At 32.3% G+C, this 20862-nt stretch overlaps 1 protein-coding gene and 1 long non-coding RNA gene across 12 annotated transcripts in view; both read right to left on the bottom strand.

Moving 5' to 3' along the window:
- The window catches only part of LOC123290453, a 37230-nt gene extending 19693 nt beyond the window's left edge, over positions 1 to 17537 (bottom strand). For 6 of the 11 annotated variants that reach the window (XM_044870632.1, XM_044870641.1, XM_044870635.1 and 3 more), the window contains exons 1-9: positions 15357 to 15798; positions 13905 to 14170; positions 12948 to 13087; positions 12152 to 12481; positions 10241 to 11928; positions 9327 to 9602; positions 8681 to 8901; positions 7890 to 8136; positions 1338 to 7050 (exon numbers count right to left, since the gene is read on the bottom strand). In XM_044870632.1, the coding sequence (XP_044726567.1) occupies positions 1338 to 7050; positions 7890 to 8136; positions 8681 to 8901; positions 9327 to 9602; positions 10241 to 10512 (6729 nt within the window). In that variant the 5' untranslated portion in view covers positions 10513 to 11928; positions 12152 to 12481; positions 12948 to 13087; positions 13905 to 14170; positions 15357 to 15798. Of the gene's footprint in view, positions 1 to 1337; positions 7051 to 7889; positions 8137 to 8680; positions 8902 to 9326; positions 9603 to 10240; positions 11929 to 12151; positions 12482 to 12947; positions 13088 to 13904; positions 14171 to 15356; positions 15799 to 16806; positions 16943 to 17088; positions 17221 to 17471 lie in introns of those variants that run through there. The other 5 variants (XM_044870643.1, XM_044870638.1, XM_044870639.1 and 2 more) reach the window with 5 other exon arrangements.
- A 1850-nt stretch (positions 17538 to 19387) lies between these two features.
- On the bottom strand, positions 19388 to 19776 carry LOC123290534. The gene is made up of 2 exons (XR_006534876.1): positions 19530 to 19776; positions 19388 to 19470 (listed from the first exon to the last, which is right to left on the bottom strand). It is a non-coding gene; the product is annotated as an uncharacterized LOC123290534 (long non-coding RNA).
- Positions 19777 to 20862: the final 1086 nt, after the last annotated feature.

Below are 20862 nucleotides of genomic sequence, written 5' to 3'. Positions count from 1 at the left end.
ATCTGAACTGGAGGAATACTTTGCTTCGAAATATCCCGAGATGTTGAATTTTGATTGGTTTGGGTCGATTGAGAAAATGTTTGCATTGATTTGCCTCCCAACTGAGATATTTGATCAGTTTGACACATTTGATTTTGCGTCATCGAAATTTGATAGGATTGATTCATTGGAGAAGACGACATCATACTATGATTAAATATTTGAGTCGATACAGAAGAACGATATCTTGAAGGTATTTGATCAGATCGAATGGTTTGCGATTGATACATTTGAGGCATTGTTTGTGTCCGATCCAAACGATTTAAATGTGGAGGAAATGTATCGGTTTGACACATTTCAGATTGTAAATTCAAATTTGAGGTTTGAGTCAATTTTGAAGATTGTTGTTGATTGGGTCGTACAAATTGTTGAGACGATGAATGATATTGTTCAGAGTTTGAGATTTGAGTCGTATATTGAGACATATTTGGGTTGTAAGTATTTTGAGAATTAAATTGGTTGTATTGATTCGATTGGGAAATATTTTGATTTAAATATTGGTCAATGATTCGAGTATTTTGATCTCCATAGTAAGTTATCATCGAATTTTGATCAGATTGATCAACTATATCTGTCTGACACATTTGATGTTGGAATAAATTTTCTTCGGAATGGCATAACTGTGATGGACTCAATTGATCGTAATTTGTGGATGTTAATGAAGAATTTCGATCCGATAACAAATTACAATAAACTTGAGTAGAAATATTTTGTGTATTTTGAGTAGTTCGTGACGATATTGAATTTAAATTTTGCTCATTATTCGAAGTTTGAGTTGATTCGGCGGTGTTCAACGTCTCTTCATCGTCGGTTTGAGTATTTTTCGATAGACAATGAAATGGCGGAAGCATTTTATTTGGATCAACTTGGGTTGAAATATGTTGATATGATTGAAAGGGGAATACTCCACAAATTTGAGGGTAATTTGAAACTAAATGAGTACATATTGAGGTCACATTATTCGACTGAGGATTGGGATTCAACTGTGGATGTCGTATTGGGGAAGTGGATGCATCCGATTTGCCAACATTTGGTGAGGAATACAAGGGCATATGAGGTGCTTGATGTGATCCAACTGATAATTGAGGAACTGTATGGACTTGTGACGTAATTAAGTTCTGTGAGATCAAGGGTTCTGAAGTGGGTATATATTTTGTGGGTATACGAATACAAGGGATGGGTGATAATCCAGGTGATGATAAACTGGAAGTATTTCGAGAATCTACAATTGGTGAGGAATAGTTTGTATATGGATTCGAAGGAGGTATTTTAACATTACGATTAATAATTTCACTCACATTTTCAGTTTGTTGTTGAGACGATATTGGTTGCCAATTTTGATCCGGTTGTCCGGATGATTGAATCGATACATCCTGTTTGGACGAAAGAACTGTGACTGGTGGACGTAACGTAGTCGGCGGTGGTTCACTCATTGAATGTCGTTGAGGTTGTGTTATATAATTTTGGACATGTTGTGGAACTTGTGAAGATAGTTTACGATACGGGTCTGTCGTAGTATTTGTTTGAGGTGTAATCTGGTTTTGATCTTTTAAAGGATCTGTATTTTGTGTTGGCTGTTGATTCGATTGTGTATTTGTTGATGTATGTTGTACAACGTGTTGTACAACAGGTGTTCCAACAGTTGCAGCAACATGTTGAATAGACATTTTTCTATGAATCAGATCATTATCTTGTTGATATGTTGTTGGTGTTGATGTAGGTTGAACAGAAAACTTTCGTTGATTAGCACCAGATTGCGCTACTTGTGATTGTAGAATTTCATTATATTGTATCGATTGATCTTTAACAGATACTTGTTGGTATCCAACACTAGATGGCACTGATTGTGATTGATATTGATCATTACTTGATATCTGTTGAGGTTGAGGTATCGTTTGTTGATAATTTATCGATTTATTTTGTTCTGGTATATTTAAATCTTGTTGAATCGATGAATAAATCTGTTGATTCGGTTGTATATTCGGTTGTTGGTATGATTGTGTTGGTATTTGATGATAATTTGGATCAGATGTTGGCGGATATTGTTGATAATTTTGTTGAATTGCTTGATAATTTTGTTGATTTACTATAATTTGTTCTGGAATTTGTTGTGTTCCTCCTCCAATATATATTTGTTGATTTTGTTGATCAATATTTGGTGTTAATTTTTTATTTAGATCGGTAGACGTTTGTTGCTGATAATTAACTTGTGTTGTTTGTTGCTGATAACTTTGTGTTGGTATTTGTTGTTGATCACTTACATTTGACATTTGATTTTGATAGACTTGTTGATTTTGTTGAATATGATCGGTTGTAGTTTGATTATAATTTCCTTGTTGATCAACAGTTATTTTCATTTGTTGAATTTTATCTGTATTTTGTTGAATCTGCTCTGTAACAATGGACGTTACATGCATCTGTTGATGTTGTATTTGTTGATAATTTTGTTGAATTTGATCCGTTGTTCCAGTCCCCTGTAATTGTTGATAATTTTGCTGACCTTTATCAACAGTTATTTGTGTTGTATTATAAATCTGTTGAATTTGATCAACATTGGTTTGAATTTGCTGATAATTTTGTTGATCTTTAGTGGTAGACTGTTGATAATTTTGTTGATCTACAGTGGGTTGTTGTGATAAATAAGTTTGTTGAATTTGATCAACAGTGGTTTGTTGATAGCTGATTGTATCTGTAGTAATTTGTGGTTGTTGATAATTTTGTTGAATTTGATCCGAACCTTGTACTATTTGGTTTTGATAAATTTGTTGATCAGCAGCCACTTGTATTTGTTGATAATTTTGTTGAATTTGATGTTGGTAAGTTTGTTGATCCATTGATGTTTGTATTTGTTGAGTTGGCGGCGGTTCTGTTGATGTTTGTTGTTGATAATTTACGATTTGATCTTTCACAGGCATCTGTTGGTAATTTTGTGAAAGTTGATAGTTTTGAAGTTGATCCAAGTTTTGAATATTTTGATATTGTTGAATTTGATCGGTTGTCTGTACTTGCTGGTGAAAATTCTGTAATTGAACCGGATCAATAGACGGTTGTATGTGCTGATAATTTTGTAGTTGCTCGACCTTAGCCACCGGAATTTGTTGATAAGTCTGTTGGTCTGCTGTTTTAGTTTGATCTGTAAAAGTAGGCATTTGTTGATAATTTTGTGGAACTTGAGTGGAAACTTGTTGAAACTGTTGAATATTATCTGATAATTGAATATGTTGCTGATAACTCTGTTGATCTTGAACCTGTTGATAGTTTTGTGGAACTTGCTCGTTGGTAATGGTTTGTTGCATCTGTTGATGATAATTTTGTTGAATCTGTTGATCAGTAGCAATTGGTATTTGCTGAAAATTTTGCGAAATCTGATCGGTAGCATGTTGATAATTTTGTGGAATTTGATCATTGGTAATAGTTTGCTGAATCTGTTGATAATTTTGCTGAACCTGTTGATCTGTTGCAGCTATTGGTAATTGCTGACAATTTTGTAGCATCTGATCGGTAGCAGTAGATTGCATGTGTTGAAAATTTTGTTGGTAATTTTGTTGAATTAATGGTTCGGTAGGTTGTTGTTGAATTGAAGTCGATTGCTGATAATATATAGGGGTTTGTTGCTGATTTGTTACTGTCGAATATTGTTGAATTTGTTGATCAATCTGTTGTTGATTCAATAATGTTTGAGATGGTAATTGTTGAAGATTACTTAAATCGTTTTGTTTAATTTGATCATCTTTTAGGAACCAACGACGTCCATCTACATCCACCATGGTCTGATATTGGGTGTCCGTATTCGTACTTGGCATTTCTTTCGGTTCAGACATTTGACGTTGTAGAAGTATATGATCTTGCTCGTGACTATTTTCGTGTTGTAACGACATTTTTCGATTTTGAAATGCATTTTGTTGTTGAAATTGAAAACTATTATTCTCATTTTTAACTTCAACATTTTGTTTGACAGGTGATGTGATTTTATTTTCATCAGCAGGTATCACTGACGGCGGCTGCGCTGTAGTATTTGGTACGAATGTTTGTTGATTTTCTAAACACTGTGTTGATGGTATTTGACTAGAGGTTTGTATTTGTTTGGTTTCGGATGTCATTTGAACAACTTCAGCATACGTTGGTTGTTGTGCAACTGTTGATCCTCCTGCAATGTCAGTGATTTGTTGACGAATTACTTCAACACCATCAGAATGTATTTTTTGATCAACGTTATCTGATAAAATTTGTTGTTGCATAAACTGTTGATTTTGATTTGGTATTTGATATACAATATCCGTTTGTTGTTGATTCGAAATTATTCCACTCACTTGTACCTGTTGATTTGAATCGTTTCCAATTTGTTGATTTGGTATCTGATATACCATCTCGCTTTGTTGTTGATTTTGATATTGCAATTGTTTATTTAGATCTAATTGATTTTGTTGATACGCAATTTCGGTCTGTGGTTGATTAGAAATAGCCCCACCACTTATTTGTTGATTTTGATATTGTATTTGTTGATTTGGATCTATATGATTTGTGACAACTCCGCTTATTTGCTGATTTTGATATTGTAATTGTTGATTTGGATCGATTTGATCTTGCTGATGAATTGTTGTGGTAATTCCACCAATTTGTTGATTTTGAAATTGTTGACTTGGATCAATTTGATTTTGTTGATATACAACATCTACCACCTGTTGCTGATTTGCAGCAATCCCACTTACTTGCTGATTTTGATATTGCAATTGTATATTTGGATCTATTTGATTTTGCTGGTATACAACTTCTGGTTGTTGATTACTACCGATTTGTTGACTTTGGTAGATCAATGGTGGATTTGGATCTATTTGTTTTTGTTGATTTATTGTGGTTATTCCGCCTGTTTGCTGATTTTGAAACTGTAATTTCTCAGTTGGAACTACTTGATTTTGATTTATTGTGGTTATTCCACCTATTTGTTGATTTTTAAATTGCATTTGTTGATTTGGATCTATTTGATTTTGTTGATTCATCGTCATTATTCCACCAACAATTTGCTGGTTTTGAAATTGTATTTGTTGATTTGGATCAATTTGCGTATTTTGTAATTGTAATTGCTGATTTGGATCTATTTGATTTTGTAGTTGAATTGTTGTAGTTAATCCACCAATTTGTTGATTTTGAAGTTGTTGATTTGGATCTATTTGACTTTGCTGATTTGTCGTTGGTATTCCACTCATTTGTTGATTTTGAAATTGTAATTGTTCATTCGGAACTACTTGATTTTGTTGATTTACTGTGATTATTCCGCCTATTTGATTTTGAAATTGATTTGGATCTATTTGATTTTGTTGATTTGTTGTAGATATTTGCTGATTTTGATACTGTAATTGTTGATTTAGATCGATTTGATTTTGTTGGTACACATCAGCTTGTTGTTGATTTGCAGTAATTCCACTTATTTGTTGATTTTGATATTGTAATTGTTGATTTGGATCTATTTGTTGTTGAGTAATTCCACCTAATTGCTGATTTTGATATTGTAATTGTTGATCTATTTGATTCTGTTGATAAACAACCTCTGTTTGTTGTTGATTTTGATATTGTAATTGTTGATTTGGATCGATTTGATTTTGTTGATATAAGATCTCCGTTTGTTGTTGTGTAGAGGCTGTATTAATTCCACTAATTTGCTGACTCTGATATTGTATTTGCCTCTGCTGTTGTTGATTTGGATCTGTTGTTGATTGATTAATCTGTTGTTGTTGTACAGCAGTCGGTTGTTGATTAAATTGTTGATATTGTTGCAGTGATGGATCTTGTTGATATGTTTGTTGTACTACTCCCACCACCGGTTGAGGTACATTTTGAGTTGCTTGAAATGTTTGTGTTGATTTAGATTGCGCAGCTTGTTGTTGTTGCATTGCCATATTTATATCATTTTGTTGCTCATTAAATGTTGGTAATTCAATTTGTTGCTGAATTATGGGTTGCTGTTGCATTTGTTGCATTGCTTGCAACGATTGCTGTCGCATTAATTCATTTGTTTTATTATGTTGATCAATTGACATTTGCGTTGGTAATCTTTGTTGTAATTGTTCAACCGTTTGTTGTTTATGCATTTGTGCAACAGAAATTTGCTGTTGAATCTGTTGATGCAAAAACTGTTGTTGTTGTTGTTGATCCATAGATTGTGGAATTGAAACTTGTGATGGAATATATTGTTGTTGATTTGGATATTGTTGCATTTGTTGATCAACTTGCCCTTGTTGTGGTTGCTGTGTTGCATATTGTTGCTGTGGTTGTTGAATTTGTTGCATAGATTGATGTGGGGTGTATTGTTGTTGTCCTTGTCCACTTTGTTGTGGTATTTCATGCTGTGAAGGTTGTTGTTGAGCGTATATTTGAGCAGGGGGTTGTTGTTGATTTTGATATTGTTCTGATTGTTGAATATAACCCTGTTGTTGTTGTTGCTGTTGTTGCATAAATTCAATATGCTGTTGAATTTGTTGTTGCACATATTGATTTTGTTGTTGAAACTGATGCACCGATAATTGTTGATCATTTGATTGAATCGATGTGCTACTTGCTTGTTGTGTCATTTGTTGATACTGTTGAAACTGTTCTTGCATAATTTGTTTCTGTTGTTCCAACATTTCCTTCTCCTTTTGTTCCAATTCTAATCGTGCTCGTTCCGCATTCTCTTGTTCAATTTTCTCTTTTTCCTTATTGATTGAAGCAAGTTGTGAACGTAGCAAGCGTGTTAATATTTTCGAATCTTCTTCGAATATAAAACCAGACTTAGCCATTTCAGAAGCAACTTCTTCGGGATCATCGTGATCAATATCAAAATCAAATTGGATTGCTTCATTTTCTTTATGTTTGTGTGAACGTTTCTTTGGATCGATGACACGTAAACGAAATTCAACTTTTTTGATGCCACTAAGTAATGCATTTATAGCAACTTCTCGAGACGTTACAAGTTCCACGCGTAAACCAACATCTTCACCAAAGAATTCATGATTCAACAGTTCTTTAACACTAGGTCTAAAATTTTTCATATTATTTTAGAAATTTGGGAAACAAATTATCAGCAAAAATTAACGAAATTAAATAATCAAAAAAACAGAAAATATTCTAATATTAAGATTTCTCGTTCATTGGAAGCTACAATGTGCTTTAAAACAAAGTTTTCAATCATTTATTAGCCTAGCCCGCTTTTTATATCGCTTAGTCGTTACAGCGCATTGTCGGTTTTCGATGAACGAGAAATTAACAAAGTGCGAATTCCAAGCACAAAAATTATCTTTGCCCGTTAAAAATATACGCCCTTATTGAAAGAACGTTTTAAATTCAATAAAAAATGATCTATAAAAACAAATCGTAGAGATTCAAACATACAGGGTGGACCGTAATCAATTATTATTAATACCTCGTTTTGTAGTTAACCAATTGCAGAATAATTTAAACAAAAATTGTAGAGTAACCAGGTGGTCTAAATTTTAACTACTTAAAAAGCGGTCTATTTCCTGTCTAATAGTACAAATTTTTATCGCGGGATTTATTTGATTTGAATTTGCATAGCATTGCCATCTGGTAGTCGAAATTGTAACTACTGAATTCGGAGCTTCTTCTAATTTTAATTAGTACGAATTGTTATCGCCAGTTGGCGAGTTGTAACTCCCAGTTATCGTTAATAAATGGTCCACCCTGTATAACATGTATGAATTCATTCTCCAAGATTTGAAACAAACAGTGCCACTTTTTTTGCAGGACAGTATTTAAATAAGATTTAAGAAGCCAAAAAGGTTTAAAGAATTATCGTAATTGTCGCACTTTCTTAACGAATAATAAAATAATGATGGAATAAGAAATTGGACACAAACCTTTCTTCACGATTGAGTCGTATACAATGTTCGATAATATCACGTATTTCAGGATTCTCCACCTTACTAAAACTTTCAGGTTTAACACCAGACACCACCTTCTTGTAGATTTGAGCAGGTCCAATACATTCTGAATATGGATATTCAGACGTGGCCATCTCCAACATACACATTCCGAATGCGTACACATCTACACTTTCATCGTAATGCTCTTCGTACATTTCTGGTGCCATAAATTCAGGTGTACCTTAAAAATGGTTCCAACAAATTTTATTATCTTTATTTTTGACATATGTCATATTTTTTTGTGGCAACATTATTAATACCATGGATACAATCAAAATTTTATTTAAATCAAATTCGATTTCGAAAATTACGTTCTAATAGAAGAAATAAAGAGAAATAAAAATCTTGAAAAGTTGCAAAAATTGGAAACTAAATATCGACGGGAATGAGTCTTATTTTGTTATTCGGTGGTTTTTAAGGTAGCTAACTTCGAATATCACAACAAAAATGTCCCAGAGCGGGCTGTATTAATCTCTTGGAATTTTACAATAATAATGGCCCCCGAGATACCTGGTGCCCACGGGGAGCAGTACACACTTTGGGATTTTTACGAGAATATACCACATAGTGATAATTGGGTTCAGCAGCCTCCAAAACATCCGAGTAACGTCGGCAAAATATATTTAAAACTCCAAGAGACAAGGTGTTTACTGATCGCCGTGGACACCAGGTTCCTTGGGTGGAATTTCCGTTGTAATCGTAGTTACAATAAAATAACAACTTACCGATAACACTTTTCGCAAAACTTCGATTTTTCAATGTTGCCAAACCTAAATCACCAATTTTAACACTACCAGTGGTACCAGTTATAAAAATATTATCACATTTAAGATCACGATGTATGATTGGAGGCGATCGTGAATGTAAAAAACTTAAACCTTTCAATATCTGACGACACCATGACTTTAATACCTTTGGATTGATCTTTTTAAATCGTCGCAAATAACTACAATTCAAACAAACAAAAATTACATTATTATAACAACGCTAACGTGTAACTAGGCTCAAACTTAATCAAATACAAGGTGTCTCAAAATTAACGTGTGCTGTATCCGTCAGGATATGGTTAGTTTCAAGCAATAGATGCTTTGTCTATATAATAACTCGAAAAAAAATCGTATCGTTTCGGAGTAAACTCCAAGAAACCTGACAAGTGTAACACCTGACAGTTTGGGAGTATTAAAAAAAAATTCGAGAAATTCGACATTCTTATTGGAACACCCTTTATACACAACTCTCTGGTTCCGAATGTCTATTTTATGAATAAATAAAAAATGTTTCAATTAAATTACTTCTTGCAATAATTTTTGAATTTCTTTTAATTGATTAGGAACTAGGTCTTATTAAGATACAGGATGTACTAAAACTTACGTTTTTAAAGTTCCACTTAACATGAGTTCGGTAACCAAAACAATATTTTTTCGTTTTGCAACAGTTGTCTCCCAATAATTATAAAATCGTACAATATTTGGATGTTGTAATTTCTTTAACATTTCAGCCTCTTCACGAAATCGCAATCGTTCTGTTTTATTTAGTTTTTTCTCTTGTAATTCACACCATGCAACCGCTACACCAGTTTGTGTGTCCAAACCGCGATAAACCGTTTTAAATGACCCACGTCCAATTTCTTCATCATATTTAAAGAATCTATAAAAAAAAATCACATTTAAGTGTAAAAAAATATTTAAAATACATTATAATTTTGAGATAGTTAAACGCAGTTTTGTGGCGCTCTCTGTTGATGACGTATAAGTACGTGATCTGTAAATTGGTGACAGTTCAATGTATAATTTACACTTTAAAAAAATGAATTTACAACACAGAATTTACACTCGTTATTATTAAGTTTTCTAATAAAAAGCCGTAGAATAATATAATTCAATGTAATACCAAATAAAATGTAAGTAATTAATATCATACAGTATGTTAACAAGCCCGTACTATAATGTCACGTCCGTATAAAAATTTGATTTGATTCAAATGCCCTCACGAATTTGTACTTTTATTAATGAAATTTTAAGTAATTAAAAAGATATTAATTACTAAAATAATGGTTTAGTTGAAATGTCCAGTCATTAAAGTTACGGAAGAAAAATATTTCAACCAAATTTAAATTTCATGAATATTCCCTATTTTGAAAAAGCGGTATTGTTGCGATAGTTTTCAGAAAACAAAAACTATGTAACCACTAGCTGTAGTTATACATAGCTTGGCCTGCGACATGTCCTCCGTCATAAAACCCAGTAAGTAATCAAGGAATGGTAGGTTCATTGAATGAAACTTACCGGCCATCCGGTGATTCAGCAACAGGTATTTCATCTTCATCATCTTCATCGGGTTCATAACGTGGTTCAATTTTATCCGGTTCAAAAATTGGTCCATAAACTAAATTCTGATCTAAATTCTCAACAATCTCCGGATGATCCTCACATATTTCAACATTTCGATGTAGAATCTCAATATTTTGATCGGTGATTTCAGCCATTTGTGGATTTTTAAATGTTGGTATATAATTTTGATTATAATGATAATTCTGGTACACTGGTATCAATGCCATTTTGTTTTTATTTTGTATCGGTGTTAAATCCTGATAAATTAATTTCTGTTTGGGATCTAATAAAGGACTTTTACTTGTGGACGCTTGATATCGTTCTTTTTCATTACAAATATCGGTTACTTTATTTGTTATTGAATTTAAGATATTCTCAACAATACGAACCGATTCCGGTTTCTTTGTATCAAAGAATTCAATATCGTCATCATCATTCTCGTCTTCGTCATCTTCGTCATCCTCTACGTCATGAAATTCATGTATTTCAATTTGTGGTAAGAAGTTATCATCGATTTTATTTACATTTTCATTGCTGTTTGTAAAATTCACAGTTAATTGTTTTTTACATTCAACGTTATTCGTTCCACCGCCACCACCACCTGGAGTTTGATAGATTGATGGTACGGAACCACTTTTTTCACCACGTAAAGCTGATTTTCGTGGTAACGTTTCATCAACACTTTTATTACGAAATCGTGGTATATAACGATTAAATTTACTAGTTGTGCTACTAGTTCCAGTTCCAGTTCCACTTCCAGTACTTCGATCTGGTGAACTTTTTAACGTCGTTTCCTTTAATCGTATCTTTTTACGTTCTATACTTGTATCTTTTGGTTGGTTTTTCTTTAAAATAGGAACTTGTGAACGATAACTTGGCTGTAAATCGGTTTTACGCCGTGGAAAGAATGGTTTTTTCTCAGATATTTCGTTTTCTCGAATAGAAACTCTTTGAATAAGTTTATCATATTGATCGTTGGAGTTTGTTGTCGGCGTCTTCGTCGTCGTCGATGTTTTACGTTCCAATACAACTTCCGTTGCTGTTTTAATAATATTATCAACAAATTGTACAATATTTCCATCGTTATCAACAATTAATTGATGATCGGATGCCAGTTGACAATCGTTACCAGAACTTATTAAGTTATCTTGTGAGTAGCTACGTCTTAATAAAGGTTGCTGCGTCGTCGTCGTCGTTGAATCATTAGACGTAGTTACTGATAAGATATTTTTACTATCACTATTAATATCTAAAGAGATTGTTTTCTTTTGAAGAAGTTTCCCACCACCAGCACCACTACCGATCTCACTTGGACACTTTTTTGGTTCAATAAAAATATTTTGTAATTGAATTAGATTTTTAATGGAACGTGATGAACCAACACTGCTGCCAACATTATGGACTACTGTTGGATTGGTTGTTGTGGTAACATTATTAAAAACACCAGATGATCCAGTTGATGACGATGATGAATCTTTTTTTCTTTTTTCTTTTTCTGATGTTTTATTCCCATTGTTTTTAATATCCTTTTCAAACAGTTTGTCTTTCTTTTCTAATTCCAGATCTGCTGTTTGATATGGTCCTTGATTTACAACTTTTATGTGAAATATTTCATTACCGCCACCAATATTTGAACTATGTTCCTATAAAAAAAAAATTCTTTTTTGATTAAATATTCTATCATTCCTGTAGGTTTGCGAATTTAAGAGATAGCAACGTCACGAAGGACGTTGTTCTTTCGAGAAAGGAATCCTAGTCTTGAAGAAAGGTTCCAAAATCGAAGAAGTTCCCCCAAACGAAAAGACAATTGAAACAAGTTATAAGCGTCAAATTGAAGGAAAATTTTGTAAAATTATTAAAACTTACCGTTTTTGGTTGTTCATTAGCTAACTTGTCAGGAATCAGTTGTGAAATGAAGGGAGTTTCTTCTGTTGGGGGCTGCTGCTGCTTATCAGCTACAAGTCCAACTGGATCCAATACCAAAGGCGAACTTGTTACTTTGCCAGTAGTATATCTCACAATATTTTGATTACTGGCACCAAGTCCTAGTGCACTAGTACTTGTACTGCTGGTAACGGTCGCCAACTCTTGTAAACGATTCTTTGAATTTTTTTCAGAACTCGTTTCAGTTGAACTACTACGTGATTTATGTATTGTTTTACCTTTGGCAGATCTTTGTGGAGAAATTCTTGAACGCTGAAAAAAGTAATCATCACAATTATTTATTAGTCTAATTATTCTAGGTATTGAAAACTGGGAGTTTCAACCCAATGGGGGACAGGTACGAGTAGTTTTCAAATATCAGATGAGTTTAGCACGAAATTAAAATATATTTTTGCCCTAATTCGGGCTCTCACGGGAGAACGAAGTTATTTACGAAAAAATGTTCCAAACAAAAGTTGTTTACTTTTTTATATGAGACAATTTTTAAATTTAAACTTTTGTTCTTCCTCTTGCGGTTTACAAGACTCAATGGACTCATGTTGCTAATTCACGAACTCGATATCTATTTTCGTTTTTGAGTTATCGTGTTAACGGACAGATATATCAAAATTTTGTTTGTTACATCAATATTTCTAAGCGTTACAAACTCGTTCGTGGTAGGCGTGGTATGTCTAGATGTGCTAGACTGAACACTAGGTGGTATATTTTTGATACTTACATTTTCTGGACTTCCGAGGCTTGAATGCACAGACCCCGTCTTTTTAATTTGAATTGATGAAACAGAAGGAGGAATTGATGATTGTGTAGGTGGTGTTCCTCCTTTACCCCCACTACTACCTTTTGTTACAAAAGAACCACCTAATTAAACATACATATAACAAATTATACGATTTAATAATAATATCGTTATAGTTCTAGAGCCAGCTTTATTTAATATTTGTATCATTTCAAAACGGATTTCAATCTGTTAAACCCTAGTTGTTCGTTTTTTAAGCCCCAAACTAAAAAAAAAGGGGTGTTTAATAAATTTAACCGCTATGTCTGTATGCCTTTCTGTAACGTCGTAGTGCCTAAACAGATGAACCGATTTTGATCTTTTTTGTTTCGTTTGAAAGGTAATTTAATGGAGAGTGTCAGTGCTGGATCAACACCTTGGGGGGACCATAGGCATATTTATTTGTGGGCTATTTGTAAGAGCACGAAATACTCGATCAATAATAAAAAAAGAAGATTAACCAGCTTAGAATCCAGGTAAGCAAATTGATTCCGCTCGGGCAAATGATTTGATCTTTCGATTAAAATTGGATCGTCTCAACTCATTGAATTATGCACTTGACCTTATCTTGTGAGGGCCACTTGTTTTGTGGGGGTCTATAGGATCAGCCTAGTCAATGCTGACTAGGCTGATGGTATAATTCGGCACTGAAGAGTGTTCTTAGCTATGTTTCAAGTGCGATGATCTTCAAAATCGGCTCAGCTTGGAAAAGGCTTTAAGGTTTTCTGATTTTGTCAAATTTAACATTGGGTCTTCGTAGATTAATTGAATTAAAAATGTTCTGATATGATTGTCAAATGTAAGGCTTGCTCTAGATCTATAGATCTATAGATCTATTAGGTTCGTAGATATTAAAACAAACAGCTCGTGATAGAATCTTGATTGCGTATCCGTCCGTACCTTGTGTTTGTTGATTTCTTTTAAACGCGATTGATGAATACGTTTCACTATCACTAAGTGTTGTCTGGCCATTTGTTGATGACTCTGTACTTAAACTACTTGCTGTTGATGACGACCTCCAACATTGTAATTTACTAAACGAGCGTATACTTTGTTGACTTCCAACACCACCAGCACCGCGACCACCACCACCACGTCCACTACCACTACTCCCTTCTCCAAAACGATCTCGATCACGTTCCTTTTGTTGCTTAATATTGTGTTCCCTATAATGTATTCGTTTATTTTCTTATCCGCCTCTATTTTCATACAATACCATACATTATCATTCAGGAATCAAGGAATACACAGGATTAAGGAAAACTAGGTTACATTTTTATGGGATAGAAAAAATTTTGAATCGATTTTTAACCCTTTTTCCGTGATCTAATTGAAATGAAACTTTCAGTCAAACTCGTGGCGACGATAAAAATAATCTAACAAATTGAAAATGCTCAAAATGTTAATTCTGTAATAACTGTCAGGCAAGTCAATAAAAAAATTTATTTTTTTATATTTTGTGGATATTTAGTCATACTTCGACCTGAGGGGGTTTATTTTTATCGCTAACCCCCACAATTGTCAGCAGCGCTGCATCAATTTTCAAAAACAAACAGGTTTAGGTCCTGTTTCTAACACATTATTAACACAAATTCTAAAAAAGTATCATAAATAGTAAACAAAAAGTGCAAAACTTTTCATACTATTAGTATCCCCTCCCCCCCCGGGTAAAAGTACAGGGCTGAGTCTTAGCTCATAATACGTATTTAAGAATTATCTTCAACTTTCCTATTGAATGTTATCAGCAAAAATCAATAGTTTTCTTAAAAATTCCAAAAAAACACCCTTTTTTTTCAAAAAACCCGCCAAAAAAGATTATTCCGGAATAAATTTTTGTGCAACTTTTTTTAGATTTTGGTTTTTGATAACAATACGAACCCATCCCCCATGGTACCTCAAAAAAAAAAAAGCTTCCGCCATATTGAGGGTCTGCACTATAATTGCTTTCTATGAATTTTAGAAGTGTCCGAACATCTACCACCGTTCTGACAGTAGTTAAGGGTTAAATAAAGACAATCTTAACCCTCTGTCGTCTGTCTGTCTTTGGCTTCGTAGCGCCAAAATGGATACACCGATTTTTTGTTTCATTTGAAAGGTAATTTAATGGAGAATGTTCTTAGCTATGTTTCAAGAGCGAGTTCAGGGTTCCGTACCCGAAAAAACTTAAAAATTGCCAATGTACTTCAAAAACAGCTAAGTTTGGAATAAAGCAATTTAAAGAAGAGTGTTCTTAGATATGTTTAAAGTGTGAGTTTAGGGTTCCGTACACGAAAAATTAGTCGGGTATTTTTTAAATTTTGGTAAATTTCATTTGTTTTGAAATATTTAAATACAAATTCGCTGGATACGCACCTATTCAATTTGCTGGAGTCTTTCTTACGCTCGCCTCTTGGACAATTTTGACCCGTGTTCACTGGAATAACTGTACCGGCTGTGGAAACTTGTAATTGCGGCGCTGCTTGTGACGTCGATAACGTCGAAGTTGTTGATTTTGTTATTGTGTGCGGTTGAAATTCAACACCCTTGCTAACAACTTGCGTTAAACGATTATTATTTGTTACACGTTTTCCAATTCCAGCTTGCTCATCCAACAAATCATTTGCATCCGCTTGCGTTTGAACTTGTTGCTGTTGTTGTTGTTGCCGTTGCTGTTCCTGATCTGAGGAGGAGAACGTAGCAAAATTCGTAACAAATGTTGGATACCGTGTGTTTATTAATGATATCCCCACACAATCAAACGATGATGTTTTACGATGGTATTGTTTATAAATATGCTTTGGTGATGTGTTCTGGGTCGTTGTATCACCAACACCACCACCACCACCCCCTTGACCACCCTCACCTGAATTATTATTATTATTTAAGTTATTACAATAAATGACTATGGAATCATTTAACTTTTGTGTGGACACCTGGTGAACCAATTGATTATCATTCGACGATGATAATTGTATATTCGAGATATTTTTTAAGTTGGTATTACAATTATAACGATTCTGTGACGATTCATTTAAATCGTTTAATTGTATATTCGATATATTCCGTGGATTATGATAAGATTTAGACCCTACCCCCCCACCACCGTTCCCACTATCCCCATCCACGGACTGTGATCGATTTAACAATGGATTATCCAACGATTCGTTTGCGAACGATGTATTTTGATGATGGGAATGTGAACGTCTATGATGGAATATATTCCGATCGGCACCAAACGATGTCGAAAAACGATGTGAAAATTGTCGTTCATTTAAATCGTCCGATGTTGTTGTATGATTGTTACTTTGTGTTGTTAGAGTGCTCATCAAGTTATTATTCGTCACATTTCGATTGAATTGTTTTTTATAATTTAAATTAAAATTAAATAAGCGTGATGATTGATTATTTTGTGTTATGGAATCTATTTTGGGATCGTTTCTACGAAAACTTAAATTGGGATCGTTTCTACGAAAACTTAAATTGGGTTCGTTTCTACGAAAACTTAAATTTGATATAATTGTGGATTCCGTGGAATTCAAATTCAAAGTATCACGGGATGATCGCAAATTTGTGGATTTTAAATGTAAAATTGATGTTTGGTAAAATGTTAGCGAGGAAGCGGTTTCAAAAGGTGGTTTATCTACACTAAAATGTTTTATGTTAGTACTATTACTATTATTGGGACCTCCATCATTAATTGGGGTCACATCATTTGATTTACGACTGATTTCACACAAATTTTGACCAATCTTGATTAAAAATTAGTTAAAAATTACAACAACAAGAAAAAAAAATAAAAATAATAAAAAAAAAAATATCTAACTTGTTTTGCAAAATTTTAAAACAAAAAAAAATTAATCCCAACTGCGAGGTGTTTTTTTGCGCTACTTTTTTTGAAACTAGCCGGATTTAAAAGCTTCGAAATACGTCTCTTCTTGAAATTCGTTTAGTAACACGATCTGAAATCAAAAAAATACAAAAAATTGCAATCAACCTTTAAATTTTATTAAAACGAAAAAGGTTTAAAATTTTGAGAGAATTTAAAATTAAAAAAAAATACCAATTAAAAAAAATATGGACGTTTCCAGTTTAATAAAAATCATACCTCACATCTGTCAAAATAATCCTCTCTTAGCAAAAAAATATTATGTTTAGAACAATTTTAAATCCAGAAAAAATAAAACAGAATATCTCAGAAAATTATCCATTCTTTATAAATGATACCAAAAAAAATATCCTGAAAAATTATGAATTTAATGTTAATTACAAAAACAATTCGAGTTTAGCGAGAGATTTTCGTATACAGAGAGAACATTTTTTTTTTTTTGTGTAACATATATATATTTATGTAAAACGTAAAATCAATTCAAGTTATATCAAGATGAAAGAATTATTTTGTACGGTTCACAATTATCTTGAATCAATTGATTTTGAATTTGAATGATGAATTCCATGTAATTACAATCACTAAATATGAATAAAACTTACATTTTGCACATTTTTTGTGACAACACCCTTCGCTTAATATGGAGTCGGAATACATTCTAGTTGAACACATTTAACGCTATCTATTTGTCAATATTTAAAACTTTCTATTCTATCTATCTATCTATCAGTTTGTCATTTCATTTCTATCTGTTTTCATTACAAACATTTACTGCCATCTATATAATAAAACTATCAGCATTTCCATTTTAAAAAATACCGCTAATTGAAAGTTTTAATTTAATAAAAATAAACAAATTAAAACAATTTACTGAGTTAATTGTTAAAATACTCTGTATACAAAGTGTTAAATGTGAATGCTTGCATTATTTTCAATAAGTTGAATAAACCAAACCAATAGAGAATATTCATGTATTTTTTTTAATATTTTTAATTCATTGTTTACACCGTTATAACAAAGTAAAAAATATAAATACTGTTTAAAAATACTGTAATTCAAAGTGTAAAAAAATATTTAAAATACATTATAATTTTGAGATATTTAAACGTAGTTTTTTTTGGCGCTCTTTGTTGATGACGTATAAGTACGTGATCTGTCAATTGGTGACAGTTCAATGTATAATTTACACTTTAAAAAAATGAATTTACAATACAGAATTTACACTCGTTATTATTAAGTTTTCTAATATCTATTCTAGTATTATCCAGTTATATTTTTTTAGATTTTAAATACTTTTTAAACTTACACAATATTAATACAGTTTTATTAAAACTTTTTATTAAAAAATTCCGCTAATATGTACTCCAAAATGAATATTTCAAAACGAATAGATAATTTTAAATTAGTAACACTACTCTGAAATTAATTTAAGATTATCAGTTTGCAAAATTTAAATGTACGCAAATAATATGTCAACCTACTGAGCGTACCAAATGTAAATATGTTGTATAATTTATAATAATAGGCTAGGTGTCTGTGATTTGGCATGTGTTGTAAAATTCAATACAGTACGTTGACCAAATTTGGTTAACGCGACTTATTAACTAATCAGTGGACAACATGCTGGATTGATTTCGAACATATTCTTGTGACATAACCCATATATATATAATACTCCTATATGAACAGTTGACATGGAAAAGAATGTCCCAACATTACGGTACTTTTTATGCTGTGGCCCTGCTAAGCTTTTTTCCAGATAATGGTACGGATTAAACTAACCATGAGTGACTACGTTTACGTTACCTAATTTGACGCAATGAAATGGATTTCTGTATTAACACAGGTCACTATATATAAATGCCCTAAGACATCAAATTAGTTTTTATTCTATATTTCTATTTTAATTTGTTATCGGGATTATAACGGGATCGGTACACACCAAGTTATAAACAACCTCTTTGATCTACCGTGTGTGTTTGAAGCATCTTGGGATAGAATTATGTCTGTAGTATGACTGAATACAGAATACATTCGTTTAGTAATGCATCTAAAAGAGTAAGACTACAGATACGATAAACAGATACGATAGGACAAGCTGTTGTATGCCTGCAGAAAGTGGGAGATTTGTTGCATACAAACATTATTAATTGCTTTGATAACGTTCAATCATTACTAGTATGTGAATGCTTTTGGAAATACGTGTTTGTGTGGTGTTTGTATTCTGTTTATTGGTATTCCTTTGGTATACATGTATTGGTAATCCAATGCATGTATATAATACCTCTCTTTTAGATGCATTACTTAATGAATGTATTCTGTATTCAGTCATACTACAGACATAATTCTATCCCTAGATGCTTCAAACACACACGGTATATTCTAAACAAGAAAGTAATATTTAATTTATTACATAACAGGATTATATAATGTACACTCATTAGTTGTACATACTACTCAAATTACGTTTTCTTGAAAATAATTAAAACTTAAAATTGTAAAATGAAACTACAAAAAATTTTAATATAATAATTTTATTAAATATATCATTCTGGTACAAAATTAGATTTTGGGATATTCTTTCAACGCTACTTTATATATCTGAAATAAAAAGAAAATGTGTTTTTTTTTAATTCTTAAAAGAATCTTAAAATATTTACCATTTTAAATGCGTTGTATTAGAGCTAATCTTCTGGCATATGCTCCTAAACAAGCTAATGCTCCGATTGTTGTTAAAAATAATCCCATTACAAGTGCTAAAAAATCTCCAAAATCAAAGCCAACCATTTTTATAAAATTTTATAAACGCTTTTTAACTTTTTAAAGTTATTTATAAAACGTAGTACAAGGTCACGTGAAATTTAAACTTAAAAAATTGACAGCTGTCATCAAACATGGTTTTATACAATGTTGCCAACTCAACTGAATAATGATTACAAAACTACAAATAAATTTTAAATTATTACGTATTTCATCCACAATGTAGTCATCATCAGTATGCATTAGTGAATCCGAATAGTAATAACTTTTCGTTCTCACTGATTAAAAAGCCATCTGACACGTTATTATGAAAGTCAAATTATTTGAGAAGTTCTGAAATTTTTGTGTCTTCTCTAAATTAACCTTCTAGGAATTTTACCCAACTCTATAAAGCTCCGTGAAGAATTTTGTTAGCACGAAAACAACATATCATTTTTTTTGGCTCGCTATTAGTTTATAAGTCGAAAGCGAACCCTTAGCGAAAGAAATCCTTTCGCGTTCGGTTGCAATAACTCAAGTTTTAATAGAGATGTTTAAAAAAATAAAAAAGATTCTTAAACTAGAACCAATTTGCAAGTTTCTCATATATAATTATGTGGCATTTTCTTTCGCTAAGGGCTCGCTTTCTACTTTTAAACTAATAGCGGGTCGAAAAATGATAAAACTTAATACTTACAATCTTGCTAGCTTCGTTGCTATTACATAAAACGTTCTTTTATGTGCATAACATTAAAATATAGACCCATACCTTTAAAATGAGTACCTTAAAGTATCAAAATATTATTTATTTGTCAAGCTACGGACGTTTCAAATCAAGCGTTGCGCGCTGACCTTATGCACTATCATTTTTGTTAACAATTTTGACCATATCTCTGGTTCTATTGGTCCTATCAAGAGATCCTATTTGTTTTTTCATGTAAAATAAAATACTACCATAAATTTTCAATAGTTTAGGAGCTATGGCCTTATAAACAATTAATTTGTTTATAAAAACATCTCCCTGCCTCCTCTGAGCGATGAGTAAATTGAAGATTCGGATTCAGCGGGTCACAAAATACGCTGAAATACAATCCTTGTTCGGTGGGACCTGTAAATACATACAAAACGTACTCAGCGCTTACACTAGGAACATCTTAAAGGGAATGAATAATAATTAGAAAAGAAAAGATATAATAATGAAAATATTTTTATTCATTGTTTATATATATTTATATATTATAAAGACAACCAAAA

This window comes from Chrysoperla carnea, chromosome 1 (genome assembly GCF_905475395.1).
Source record: "Chrysoperla carnea chromosome 1, inChrCarn1.1, whole genome shotgun sequence".
In the NCBI taxonomy this organism is placed as follows: domain Eukaryota; kingdom Metazoa; phylum Arthropoda; class Insecta; order Neuroptera; family Chrysopidae; genus Chrysoperla; species Chrysoperla carnea.
Note: the sequence above shows the minus strand (reverse complement) of the source record. Positions and strands in the feature narration are given on the sequence as shown.